General features: G+C 47.2%; 1 protein-coding gene across 3 annotated transcripts; it reads left to right on the forward strand.

Moving 5' to 3' along the window:
- The first annotated feature begins 749 nt into the window (after positions 1-749).
- On the forward strand, positions 750-14,040 carry heg1 (heart development protein with EGF-like domains 1). Of its 3 annotated transcripts, XM_052081649.1 has the most exons (15): positions 750-1,217; positions 3,834-4,788; positions 5,160-5,458; positions 5,489-5,677; positions 6,339-6,455; positions 6,565-6,687; positions 6,769-6,872; positions 7,170-7,225; positions 8,233-8,393; positions 8,862-8,996; positions 9,103-9,145; positions 9,230-9,267; positions 12,771-12,858; positions 12,953-13,130; positions 13,242-14,040. In XM_052081649.1, the coding sequence occupies exons 1-15, from the start codon at positions 965-967 to the stop codon at positions 13,383-13,385; spliced, it is 2,883 nt and encodes a 960-aa protein (XP_051937609.1). In that variant the 5' UTR covers positions 750-964; the 3' UTR covers positions 13,386-14,040. The 3 variants fall into 3 exon arrangements, with proteins under 3 accessions (XP_051937609.1, XP_051937607.1, XP_051937608.1); XM_052081647.1 differs by having other exon boundaries at positions 5,160-5,677; XM_052081648.1 differs by having other exon boundaries at positions 5,160-5,677; positions 6,342-6,455.
- Positions 14,041-14,056: the final 16 nt, after the last annotated feature.

Here is a 14,056-nt window from a genome sequence, read left to right on the forward strand (position 1 = left end):
CGACATTGGTTCAGAATCTTTACGAGCTAATCTTGTGGTTTCTGATTAATCTTCTGCTTGTGGAAGAATAATTCCGCTTATCAGCTTTATCAACACCAGCCCCAAAAGTCTGACCTGACTGGAAGGACAAAAGTTTGGGCCAGGTCACAAAGGCCTATTGTTCACGACCGCCACCTCCACTCAAAACACATTTTTCTAAAGCCTTTCATGATTATAACGTTACATTAAAATGTTGCAGTCTCCGCGAGTGACTGGGTGTGAGTCATGGCTGTTGGCAGTGAATTTTTCTTTTGTTACTGCTTGTGGGAATAAAGCGACTGAAGAGCATCAGCAACCGTGTCGTCCGTTAACCACATATGAGAGTATTATTAAGAATAAGAAAACCTTTATTCGTCTCACGATGGAGAAATTCCCACTTTACAGCAGCAAAGTTATGAAAGGAAGAAAGTAGAAGAACAAAAAGTATAGGAGCTGCTGTAAAAGTAGCCACTCTCGCAGAGCCATATTGATTATTATTATTATTATTATTATTATTATTAATGTTGTGTTTAGTCGCTAGTTGTAAGTATAGTGATCCACTACTGTGATACATCAACATGTTCAGTAATCGATTAAATTTAAATGTTAATGTTGGTTGATGTACTGAACTTGTTATGGTTTACAATCGTGCGCGCGTGTGTGTGCGCGCGCGTATGCGTGTTCGTGCGCGCGCGCCGCCGAATAAAGGGGGAGGAGCCCTGTTCCCGCTCAGTGATAACAGGCTGCTGTTGGCCGCCTCGCCCCCCGGCTCGTTCATCTTCTTTTCCCCAACCGATACGACCGGACATAACGCCGAACTCTCACGCGGGCTATGGAAGCTCACTAAAAGGCGAGGCTTCCTCTCCCGCTCCATGCTGTCCCCGGGAGACCCACCGGTCTGTCTTTACTCGACTTCAACGACCACCGCGCTGGCTTCTTTGAAATTATGAAAACGTGGTCGCGGGAGCCCGTCCTCGGCTTGTTCCTGTGGGGGCTGGCGTTCACGCTACCGCGGCCCCTCGGGGCAGAGACCCCCATTAACAGCAGTCCGGATGCGGGGACGACGGTCGTTTACTCCGCTAGCGGCACCGATGGAGCGAGCAGCACGGAGGACAAGTTGACTTCTTTCACTTCTCCCTCCAGTGAGAGTTCATCGGCCCCATCACAGGAGGACCTGCTGCTGCTCACACGCTCTTCGGGTAAGTAGCGTCTCTTGCGGCCTACGTGACAAGTGCTTTGCAGCCTCACCCTGCACCAAAAGCGTCAGGTTATATTTGAACTGAAATCTGCCCCCCCCCCCCGCAATAAAGTACTTTTTGTCATATTCGCACAGCATAGTTGGTTCTTAACCACAGTGTATCCCTTTATTCAGATGGTTCTTGAACTTTTTTTTTTACGCCAAGTGCTACTATAAATACAGTAACATAGTCAGCCTAAGTGTTCATCAAAAAAGGAAAACAAAGTGGATTTAATATCGTAAGCCGCTCTAACAATATATACAGTTCAAACATTAAAAATACAAAACAAAGTAAAATAACTCAAAAAATCTTTTTCCACAGCAAACATTCAACTTTAAAGTTAAATGTAAAAAAAATGTAGTGGGGCAAATTCTACATAAAACACCTTTAAAGATCTTCTGTGCATATTAGATTATTCATTCTAATAAATGTGATTGGATTTTATGGAATCAAAACTCATTCACTTGAGGTATGGAAATTTAATGGGGGGGGGGGTGATTGATTTTTTGGATTAGTTTGAACTGTTTTGCAAAAAAATCTTTTCAGTTTTTCTTATCCAGAAAAAAATATTCCCCCAAACAGAAACAAATACTCTGAGACACACACACACACACACACACACACACACACACACACACACACAAAAACAACCACCCCCAAAAAATATTCAGAAAAAAAATTGCTCCCCAAATGAATGCAATACATCTCCATGATACTCTGTTTAAATATTGTACATTTTATTTATTATTAACTCTGATTCTTTCACGTACCACAACAGAGAGCCTGCAGTCCATGAGTGGTCCGTGTCCCACACTGATACAACCACGTATCAAATTTTTTGATACTTCACATTTTCTCTTCCATTAAAAGCCATTGTAACAAAATTGTCCCCCCCAAAAAACTATGGGAAGGGGGGAAAAAATCATAAATTATACGACTTTAGGATCTCAAGTAGGCTACTATACCAAGATTCAAGAAGCTTGATTGTCAATTACACAATCCATGTCCTTGTCATAGTCAAGATTTAAAAAAATATATATATTATTACATTTTTGTGTAAATGTCAGCAGTTGTATTGTCGAGTGAGTGAATAACTGTTAAAAGAACAACACTAGTGGATGAATATAAGGTAGCTCTGGTGGTAAATGTGACCTAAGTATGACCTACAATTCTGCAATGCTTAAATAAAGCCTACACCCCCCCCCCCCCCCCAAAAAAAAACAATTGCTTCTCGGTTACATTCCTTACATAAACGCCCTTCTTGTTTTCCAGGCGAGTCTGTAGTATTTCTTTGTGTCATTTTAAATCCTCAGTGATTAAGTGGTTTTCGTTAGGAATAGAATAGAATTAAGGTTGCAGTCACCATGTGTCCAACATGTGGTCTCTCAACCCTCCCCAATCGCACTCAAAGTCGCTCTCGACTTGCTTTCTATTCTATTTACGTATGAAAATTGTACCGTACTCGGACAGCAACCTTTGTCGCTGTTGTGATGCTAGTCTATTTTGAATAATGGCACTGTCAGTGAAATTGTATCAACTACTGCGAGTGATATGTAAAAATCACAGTGAGGCATCAGTTCATGAAAAATAAAAATGTAACAAAGTGGCGCTAATGCTTTGATTTTTTTAATTTTTATTTTGTAAAGTACAATTGTTGCACTAAAATAGGTCATTTGCCATTTTGAAACAAAGCCTGCAGTCACTTGCCATGTTACTCCCAGTCTTGGAGACGCTCAAGCAAAAATAGGGTATTAACAGTCCGTCATTGCTTTCAGTACAACACAGATACCATGACTTTTGTTGTAATTTTTTTTTCATTATATCATGTCACGAAAAAGACTCTGTCCTAATTCCAGTGGTTAATGCGCTTAAAAACAACTTTTGAACTGCGAAACTCAGATCCAAGAGTGACACTCTTCTACCTTGTGCTCACTCAGCTTTAGGAAGGAAGCGACTGATTCCCAGCAGAGACATTCACCGCCATATTTAGGCCTTCAAGCCTTTGTTAGAGTGGATAAGCCCTGCTGCCAATTGTCCTCCGCCCAAAATCGTTGCCACTGCTCTGCAGCAAACAGCGGGTCTCTTCACAGCATCATCCCTGTGGATGGAGGCAGGTTCCCAGACCGCCCCCTAGCGAATATTAGTAGAAGTGCATGTGCCACCGACTAAGTTGATAGTGTGAAAACCAAGAGTCACACAACCATTTGCTGTGCTAATGAATTTGCAATCAAATGGTCCAAGAAACAAAAAAAATGTTTTGCATACATTTATTTCACTTGCAAGTTCAACACCCAAAACGTTTAAAATAATATAACCATGTTGTGTTTGCTCCCTGCGAATGGCTCAATTTCCAGATCACCCTAATGAGCTCAAGTGCTATAGAAAATGAATCGATGATTTTTGGGGGGGTTTGCTTTTAAATGCAGGAGCAGTTATTGTTAGCTTAAATCACCAACATTTTGGAAACCGAGAGCTCCTTGGGTACTGATGCGAAGGGCTGCCAGTTTGATACACACTTCTTGCATAACATACTTAATATTGTCTCTGAATAACGATGCACTTTTGTTTTTTCCTCAGACACCGAGCAAACCCAAACTCAGAGAGAAACAAGTACCAGGTCACCGGAGACTGTTGGTGCCTCCACTGAGCCGTTCACCTCCTCCTTGGTTGGCACCTCCTCTGAACCCAATAGCAGCAGTAGAGACTGGAGGGTCGCCTTACGAACCCAAAACCTGCCTGACGTCTCCACCGGTGTGTCCAGCAAAGCATCGGTGTCCTCGATGTCCACAGAGGACTCCAGCCTGCGGCGGGACAGCCCGGTTTCCCCTCTAGGAGACGTCGTGTCCTCCCCATCGCAGGCGCAAATCCTCACAGACAGCATCTTCACCTCGACCGCCATTAGCCGGGCTGGAGAGCGGGCTCTTCTGTCCGTCACCTCCTCTTTCTCTAACAAAAGCTCCTCCTCGGTCTCGACAGAGCGTTCCAGCTCCCGTCAACCCCTTTCGACTTGGAATATACCATCAAGAGGGGGAGCAGAGACCGAGGACTACACTCACATTGCCTCGTCCACCAGGAATGAAGAAACCAGCTCGCTCACTCAATCATCATTTCCAGAGACATCCACAGGAACCCAAACTCTCGTTGGCCCCCCAAACGCCACTGAGCATCAACACATCCTAACATCTGAGGTGTCTTCACACTTGACACCCACGATAGCCAGGACTGACCAACTGGAAGAATCCTTCTCAATCACTCCTCCGGTCGTCCCGCCCGTAAGGAGCCCCACCCTCGTGTCCTACCAGGAGCCCACGGTGGAAACCACTGCTGAATCTTCTACCAGTGCCGTCAGCTTCAGCACTCACAGCCTCAGCTGGAGCACGGAGGGAAGTTCATCCAAGAGCGAGAGGGACATTGTGGGCTTTATTTCCACCACAGCTCGTCCACCGATCAGTAGTACAACTAATCAGCAGGACTCCCGCGAGGAAACGACTGAGGTCTTCATCACCACCGCGGCAGTCACAGTCACCGAGAGGTCATTTAAAGTGCTTTTACTCCATGAATGAACGAATAGACTCACCTCCTCTTCCTGATGCTATAATGTCATCCTGAGCTATAGTCACAAGAAGGCGTCATGCGATATCATCTTTCAGTAATATGTGCGTTTGACTTCCACTAATACTTCCAATTCCATTACTTTAAACTTCATTTTGCGGCCACAGTGCTCTCCCAAATTGTTATGTTAGCACCACCCCACCAAGCCTCCCCAAATGGTGACATTTTCATGCCTTGATATTTTTCAGCATTCTTGATGTGCTCGCAAAATTGAATTCGTAGCTGGCTGATTTTTTGCTAGAAAGCGTTTCCAATAAAGTGTTGACGCATTTATATAATTGTTCCCGACAGATTTGAATTAACAGAGGATACAAGTACATCAACTGTGTCCACCGGAATCCCTCCGCTGGCAGCCACCTCGTCTTTCAGGCTCCTTAGCACGTCCGAGATCTCCAATGCGGAGTCTCCAACCCGGGGCACCATCCCATCCACGACCCCCGGAACCACTGACCCCACCCTGGCTCAGCAGAGCTCACCGACCCCCGCTGCTCCCCTTTCCGACACCAGCCAAGCAACCTCATCGCCTGTCGCGAGCGCCGAGCCCACCGACGTCACCACCTCGAAGCAGGAAACGAGCGCGGCCACGCTGGGCGTCACCACGCCGGGCGTCAAAACGCCAGGCGTCGCCACGCCGGCCGTCTCCACACCGACCCAAAGTCAACCAACCACTGCTCCGCACGCCCTCAGCAGCCCAACAAGGAGCACCGAGGCTGCGTCCACCACTCGCAAACAAACAGACAGGCTGACCACAGAGATGGCGACGGCCACAACAACCACTCATGTCCGACCCACCAAGGCAGCTCCAACAAGTGAGTACGAACCAAGCGCTATTTGACATTTTGAAACAAACTAAATCTTATTTATACCGGGGATAAATGTTGACACAATTTGATCTTTGTACTGTAGATTTTCTAGATCCGTGTCAGTGGTGGTACGTGAAAAAAAAATAATCACTGAGTAGAATTCAGTTGTATTTAACGTTTAAGATTTGCATTTAATTTTTTGTAGATTGTTTTAAAATATTTTTGTAGGTGCAATTTTCATTTAACCTATGTGCAAAACATTTGTATTGAATCATTTGTTTATTTTTCTTTTTTGCTGTCAGCCCAGTGTTTATGTTGAAACTGCATAAATATATATTTGAGAATAAAACCTCTGCTTCATGTTTGAGAGCACTTAAGGTGGTATTTGGTGTAAAAAGTCATTCTTGTTAGATTGATACAATAGGGAGCAGTAAGGGCACGCAATTTGAAATCACAAAAAAAAGCTTCATTGACACTCACAACACAATTTTTAAATGGAACATTTTCGTATGAAAACAGTACTTCCGATATTGAGGCCGAGTTGGATATTCTTTTGAAATAACAAACGATTTCTTGACTTTTTTTCTTCCTGCGGTGAAGATACAAATAGTAATTTACCAAGACCGATTTATTTTAACCAAATAAAAACTGTCTCCTCCATGAACAGCAGGAGGCCCTTGCGCGTCCAACCCGTGTATGAACGGAGGGACGTGCACAGGCTACGAACGGCGTCAGTTCACTTGCACGTGTCAAGAGGCCTGGACGGGCCCCACCTGCACCCAGGGTGAGCTTCCATCCGAATCGGAACCAAATCCAGATGACCTGAGTCGTGAGGTTAAAAACAAAGCTTTGGGATTCAGTGTCAGTTGAATAGAAAATGATCGTGTGTTCAGATGCAGATGAATGTGAGAAGGACCCATGCCCTGTCGGCTCCAGATGTGTGAACACGAGAGGCTCCTTCGATTGTGAGTGCCCGCTGGGCTTCGACCTGGAGAATGGACGTACCTGCACCAAAGGTAACATATTGGGGGGGGGGGGGACTGTCAAAACGCAAAAACCTCCATGGGGAAATGCAATTGTATGTTCTCCCTTCACAGCAAAGACCTTTTTGGGAACGTTCCGTGTGAACGGGGTGTCACATGACCCGATTGTCTTCAAGAGCGCCACCATGCATGAAATCCAGCGAGAGATTCTACAGTTGGTGAGACGTTTTTTTTAGACTGAGTATAGTTTGTAGAATTTTAGTTCTTTTGAATGCAGGTATGAAAATTAACTAAACACTTGATGGACATCTTGACAAACGAGGAGGTCATCATAGGTCATGACATAGACGTTCCTCACAACATCCACTCAAGTCTTACTTCTTTGAGGCCTATTTCATCATTCACTATGGGAGGTGCCAAAATTTTATCCAGATGGTGCGCTCTTCTGTATTCTCCTCCCTGCTGATGTGGCTATTATGTACAACTCTCTCACTGTTGTCCTCTCTCCGCCTCAGCTCAACGCCTCCCTGTCCCACCTCCGAGGTTACAGCCGCTCCACGCTCAGTAAGAAGTGAGTTCATTACATGAGTTCATTTTTAAGACCTCTCAACGGTGCATGGCTTCAGTTTATCATTGTCTGACTTTTCGCGAGGAGGATGTGGGAGGAAAAGGTGATGGACTGGCTACAGGAATAGCATGCCATCACTAGCAAGACAGTTTGTTGAGGTTTTTTTTTTTAATTACAAAAAGACTAGATGTCCTAGTTTTGTGTTCTTTGCTTTTTATTACTGTTGTCACACAAATATGATCATTATTTGTCAACAAATGAGCACAATGCAGTTCGTCTAGCGGCGCTTTTGGTACCAAGCAAAGCCATCGAAGCGCCTGCATCGGGCCCCATGACCACTAGGGGGCCCCAAGAGCAATTCTGAAATGATTGGATTGTGATCGTTATTTTTTTTTATCTATTTATTTTATATCAAGGCTTTTCGACACTATTGCACACTTTTAAGATGTCGTTATTCAACTTGATTTTCTTTTAACCTTTTGTCACCTTTGTTCTGTTGTATCATTATTCAGGTATTTGCTTGATATTTTATTTTACTTAATATACTTACTGAAATTTTTATACCGTGTATCTAACTGATTTCATTTATTCTTGCACCCCAGATTATTTTTGCATTGCTGATGCACTTTTGAACCCAAAATAATAAGCAGATGAGACTTTTATAATACATGTATAATATACTATTTATTCTTTTTTTTGTTGCTATTTTTAATAGGACTAGATAATATTAGGCATTCCACTTAGTTTTTTACAAATTTGAATATTGTGTAAATCCATCCCAAACCACTGTTGTATTTTTAATTTAGAACATTATACTCACCTTCATCCCTCAAGGCGAAATTCGACAGTTACTCGATGGAAGCCTTGGCTATGGTACCGAAACCACATAGAGACATTTTTTTCAAAGCATGATGACAAACTTTCATTATCTCATCACCCGGAGAAATCTGCTGATAAAAAAATGCAAACGACCCAGTACGCAGACTCATTCAAAGATCTCTTCCTCATAGAGAAGAGGGGAGCGTTCATATATCGGCCGTCAACATGTTCTCCATGTCCTCCGACGTGACAAGTGCTGTGGTCTACAACAGCATCCAGACGTCTCTGAAAAACTGCACCGCTTCACAGTCTCACTGCCTCGTGGTGCTGCGACATAGACTCACTTATCACGGTAGGGGAAAAAAAAGACAATCTTTGTGCACCACCATCACCTTGAACCTACTGCCAACATGATGAGTAAGAGAATGTAATGCTGTATTCTACCACTAGAGGATGCATTTGAGCTACAAACGAGTCTCTTCCACCATCTAATTCTATATTACCACAAACTATTGGTTTTGTTTAACTGCTATATTGGAAGATCCGTTTGTACCATGCTAGTTTTACTGATTTTATTTTTTTGAAGGCTGAGCTGCACACACACTAGATTTGTAGTTAGAATTAAATTGTGGCAAGTTTTTGTAGGTCAAAATCTTGCCCCACAGGCTTTGAGTTTGACACCCTTGAAGAAGTGGACAATGAATTGAAAGGAACACAAAAATGTTCTGTGTTTTTTCTTTTCCCATGACATTTTGGACCACTCGTCATCTGCGTTTTCTTTATTTTCATGGGTGCTCACGTTTTTTTTTTCTTCCCTTAGTGGAGAGGCTCTGTATGGCCCAGAAGATTCAGTGCAACCCTGAGCGTTCCGCCTGCACTGATGTAAGCGGCACAGCCCAATGCCAATGTCTACCAGGTTATTACAAACACAATCTCGATGACCTGTCCTGCTTCGGTAAGTCCTATGTCTATTTTTTTTCGCTTTGTAGTCTGTGGCAAAAATATAATCAAGGGCCGGTGTAAAACAAAAATCTTATTCAGTGCCATCTGTGTTTTTCCAGAATGTGGGGATGGCTACAAGCTGGAAAATGGCACCTGTGTCCCGTAAGATCACATTTGTTGATGCCCTTCTTGTATACACTGGACTTGAGGCCACATTCTTACGCCCGCCTCTTTGTCATGTTCCAGGTGCATGTTCGGATTTGGAGGATTCAACTGCGGAAACTGTAAGCGGCATTAAGATTAACTGTTGTCCATCCATCCATCCATCCATCCATCCATCCATCCATCCATCCATCATCTACCGCTTATCCGGGGCCGGGTCGCGGGGGCAACAGCTTTAGCAGGGAAGCCCAGACTTCCCTCTCCCTAGCTACTTCTTCCAGCTCTCCCCGGGGGATCCCGAGTCGTTCCCAGGCCAGCTGGGTGACATAGTCTCTCCAGCGTGTCCTGGGTCTTCCTCTGGGTCTTCTCCCGGTGGGACATGACCGGAACACCTCACCGGGGAGGCGCTCAGGAGGCATCCGAATCAGATGCCCAAGCCACCTCATCTGGCTCCTCTCGATGTGGAGGAGAAGCGGCTCGACTCTGAGCCCCTCCCGGATGACTGAGCTTCTCACCTTATCTCTAAGGGAGAGCCCGGACACCCTGCGGAGAAAACTCATTTCAGCCGCTTGTATCCGGGATCTCGTTCTTTCGGTCACGACCCATAGCTCGTGACCATAGGTGAGGGTTGGGACGTAGATCGACCGGTAAATTGAGAGCTTCGCCTTTTGGCTCAGCTCCTTCTTCACCACGACAGACCGATACAACGTCCGCATCACAGCAGACGCTGCACCGATCCGCCTGTCGATCTCCCGCTCCCTCCTACCCCCACTCGTGAACAAGACCCCAAGATACTTGAACTCCTCCACTTGGGGTAAGATCTCCTCCCCGACCCGGAGTGGGCACTCCACCCTTTTCCGACTGAGGACCATGGTTTCAGATTTGGAGGTGCTGATTTTCATCCCAACCGCTTCACACTCGGCTGCGAAACGCTCCAGTGAGAGTTGGAGAGCCCCGTTTGAAGGAGCCAACAGCACCACATCATCTGCAAAAAGCAGGGATGAAATACTGAGGCCCCCAAAACGGACCCCCTCAACGCTTCGGCTGCGCCTAGAAATTCTGTCCATAAAGGTTATGAACAGAATCGGCGACAAAGGGCAGCCTTGGCGGAGTCCTACCTCCACTGGAAACGATTCCGACTTACTGCCGGCAATGCGAACCAAACTCTGACATCGGTGGTATAGTGACCGAACAGCCCGTATCAGGGGGTTCGGTACCCCATACCCACGAAGCACCTCCCACAGAACTCCTCGAGGGACACGGTCAAACGCCTTCTCCAAGTCCACAAAACACATGTAGACTGGTTGGGCGAATTCCCACATACCCTCAAGGACCCTGCTAAGGGTGTAGAGCTGGTCCACTGTTCCACGGCCGGGACGAAAACCACACTGCTCCTCCTCAATCTGAGGCTCGACTTCCTGACGGACCCTCCTCTCCAGCACCCCTGAATAGACCTTACCAGGGAGGCTGAGGAGTGTGATCCCTCTGTAGTTGGAACACACCCTCCGGTCCCCCTTTTTAAAAAGAGGGACTACCACCCCGGTCTGCCAATCCAGAGGCACTCTCCCTGTTGTCCACGCGATGTTGCAGAGGCGTGTCAACCAGGACAGCCCCACAACATCCAGAGCCTTGAGGAACTCCGGGCGGATCTCATCCACCCCTGGGGCCTTGCCACCGAGGAGCTTTTTAACAACATCGGTGACTTCAACCACAGAGATAGGAGAGCCCACCTCAGAGTCCCCGGGCTCTGCTTCCTCCAAGGAAGGCGTGTTGGTGGAGTTGAGGAGGTCTTCGAAGTACTCTGCCCACCGGTTCACAACGTCCCGAGTCGAAGTCAGCAGCGCCCCATCCCCACTGTACACAGTGTTAGTGGTGCACTGCTTCCCCCTCCTGAGACGTCGGATGGTGGACCAGAATTTCCTCGAAGCCGTCCGGAAGTCGGCTTCCATGGCCTCACCGAACTCTTCCCACGCTCGGGTTTTTGCCTCGGCGACCACCGAAGCCGCGGCCCGCTTGGCCAATCGATACCTGTCAGCTGCCTCTGGGGTACCACAGGCCATAAAGGCTTGATAGGACTCCTTCTTCAGCTTGACGGCATCCCTTACTGCTGGTGTCCACCAGCGAGTACGGGGGTTGCCGCCACGACAGGCACCAACCACCTTACGGCCACAACTCAGATTGGCCGCCTCAACAATAGAGGCACGGAACACGGTCCACTCGGGCTCAATGTCCCCCGCCTCCCCCGGAACATGGGAAAAGCTCTGTCGGAGGTGGGAGTTGAAACTCCTTCTGACAGGGGATTCCGCCAGACGCTCCCAACAAACCCTCACTATACGTTTGGGTCTGCCAGGACGGACCGGCATCTTCCCCCACCATCGGAGCCTACTCACCACCAGGTGGTGATCAGTTGACAGCTCCGCCCCTCTCTTCACCCGAGTGTCCAGAACATGCGGCCGCAAATCCGATGATACAACTACAAAGTCGATCATCGAACTGCGGCCTAGAGTATCCTGGTGCCAAGTGCACATATGGACACCCTTATGTTTGAACAAGGTGTTCGTTATGGACAATCCGTGACGAGCACAGAAGTCCAATAACAAAACACCACTCGGGTTCAGATCGGGGGGGCCGTTCCTCCCAATCACGCCCCTCCAGGTCTCACTGTCATTGCCCACGTGAGCATTGAAGTCCCCCAGCAGAACAAGGGAGTCCCCAGCAGGAGTACTCTCCAGCACACCCTCCAAGGACTCCAAAAAGGGTGGGTATGCTGAGCTGCTGTTTGGTGCATATGCACAAACAACGGTCAGGACCCGACCCCCCACCCGCAGGCGGAGGGAGGCAACCCTCTCGTCTACCGGTGTGAACCCCAATGTACAGGCACTGAGCCGGGGGGCAATGAGTATGCCCACACCTGCTCTGCGCCTCTCACCGTGAGCAACTCCAGAGTGGAAGAGAGTCCAACCCCTCTCGAGAGAACTGGTACCAGAACCCAGGCTGTGTGTGGAGGCAAGTCCGACTATATCCAGTCGGAAATTCTCTGCCTCACACACCAGCTCGGGCTCCTTCCCTGCCAGAGAGGTGACATTCCATGTCCCAAGAGCTAGCTTCTGCAGCCGAGGATCGGACCGCCAGGGTCCCCGCCTTTGGCTGCCGCCCAGCTCACATTGCACCCGACCCCTTTGGCCCCTCTCATGGGTGGTGAGCCCATGGGAAGGGGGACCCACGTTGCCTCTTCGGGCTGTGCCCGGCCGGGCCCCATGGGTGTAGGCCCGGCCACCAGGCGCTTGCCAACGAGCCCCACCTCCAGGCCTGGCTCCAGAGGGGGGCCCCGGTGACCCGCGTCCGGGCAAGGGAAACCTTGGTCCATATATTTTGCTCATCATAAGGGGTCTTTGAGCCGTGCTTTGTCTGGCCCCTCACCTAGAACCTGTTTGCCATGGGTGACCCTGCCAGGGGCATTAAGCCCCAGACAACTTAGCTTCTAGGATCATTGGGACACACAAACCCCTCCACCGCGGTAAGGTGACGACTCACGGAGGGGTTAACTGTTGTCATTGAACTAAATCGAGCAACATGTGAAGAGAATATTTGCAGATGTTTCAAGTGCTTCATTTTGCCCTTGCAGTTTACAAGCTGATTGCGGTTGTCGTATCGCCTGCGGGGGGCGCCCTGCTCCTTATCCTCATCATTGCTCTTATTGTCACTTGCTGCAAGTAAGATTTTCTTGATCTTGATTCAAAGTTGAATCAGAAGGAAAAACTTGTATCCTGGACTTTTTTCTTTATTTCTTTTTTTTTTAACCATCAGGAAGGACAAGAATGACCTCAACAAGATCATCTTCAAGAGCGGAGACCTCCAGATGTCTCCCTACGCCGACTTCCCCAAGAGCAACCGCATCTCCATGGAGTGGGGCCGGGAGACCATCGAGATGCAAGAGAACGGCAGCACCAAGAACCTGCTGCAAATGACGGACATTTACTATTCTGTAAGAAGACACCCCGCCCCTCCCACGCACACTCTACAGAACCACTGACTGCTTAGCATAGTCTTAATCTGAAAGACAAAACTAAAGAGCAGTGTTTGTGCTTACTTGCAGCCTGCGTTGCGGAACTCTGACCTGGATAGAAATGGTTTGTACCCATTCACTGGTCTTCCGGGATCTCGTCACTCTTGTATTTACCCAGCCCAATGGAACCCATCCTTCATAAGTGACGACTCGCGCCGCAGAGACTACTTCTAAGCTTGAACACAAAACACGCACTGTATGCCTTATCCGAAACAAGGGCGACTGACAGTCGTCGACATTCGGCAGCAGACTGACAAGACTCAAGTGACGACGTGTGACTCAAGTGCGCAATTTTGCAAGTAAAATGTGCCCTGAAAAATCTTCTCGGCCCATTTCAGTGCCTTTGCATGGGTCAAGCTCATTTCCTTCATGAGACGAGAAAATGCAAAAACATTTGTTTCGCTGATGAACGTTCATGGAGCCGCAAGCGATTTCGTTCGAGTCTGCTGATAAAGCTGCCGTAGATGACGCTGATTGAAAAGAAAAAAAAAAATCAGTTACGGGGAAACTGAATAGTGACTTTGTGATCCGATACCAGCTTTTATTTATTCAGATTGCTCAAGTGCAGGACATGTGGCATTGTGAAAATGTCAATCAAATACACTGAAAGACAAAACATGTGGCTTTAAAGTGTGTATGCGGTGTGTTTATGTGTGACCGAGTTAGTATCTGTGTACTAGAAGTACAGTATTGTAAGTGCCAAGTGTGTTGGATTGTAAAGATGTAGCATAATTTGTTTTGAATATTATTATGCAACTTATATCCCCTCTCCATTCTGGCGTTTTAGTCGGATGTGTTTATTTAATTAATTAAAAACATATTGCACAGATGTCTCGTCTCTTGAC

This window comes from Hippocampus zosterae, chromosome 12 (genome assembly GCF_025434085.1).
Source record: "Hippocampus zosterae strain Florida chromosome 12, ASM2543408v3, whole genome shotgun sequence".
In the NCBI taxonomy this organism is placed as follows: Eukaryota; Metazoa; Chordata; class Actinopteri; order Syngnathiformes; family Syngnathidae; genus Hippocampus; species Hippocampus zosterae.

Coding starts and splice junctions, on each gene's coding strand:
- heg1 (XM_052081647.1), top strand. CDS start 965: ATGAAAACGTGGTCGCGGGAGCCCGTCCTCGGCTTGTTCCTGTGGGGG. Junction 6,456..6,564: donor GGGCCCCACCTGCACCCAGG/GTGAGCTTCCAT, acceptor TCGTGTGTTCAG/ATGCAGATGAATGTGAGAAG. Junction 12,859..12,952: donor CTTATTGTCACTTGCTGCAA/GTAAGATTTTCT, acceptor TTTAACCATCAG/GAAGGACAAGAATGACCTCA.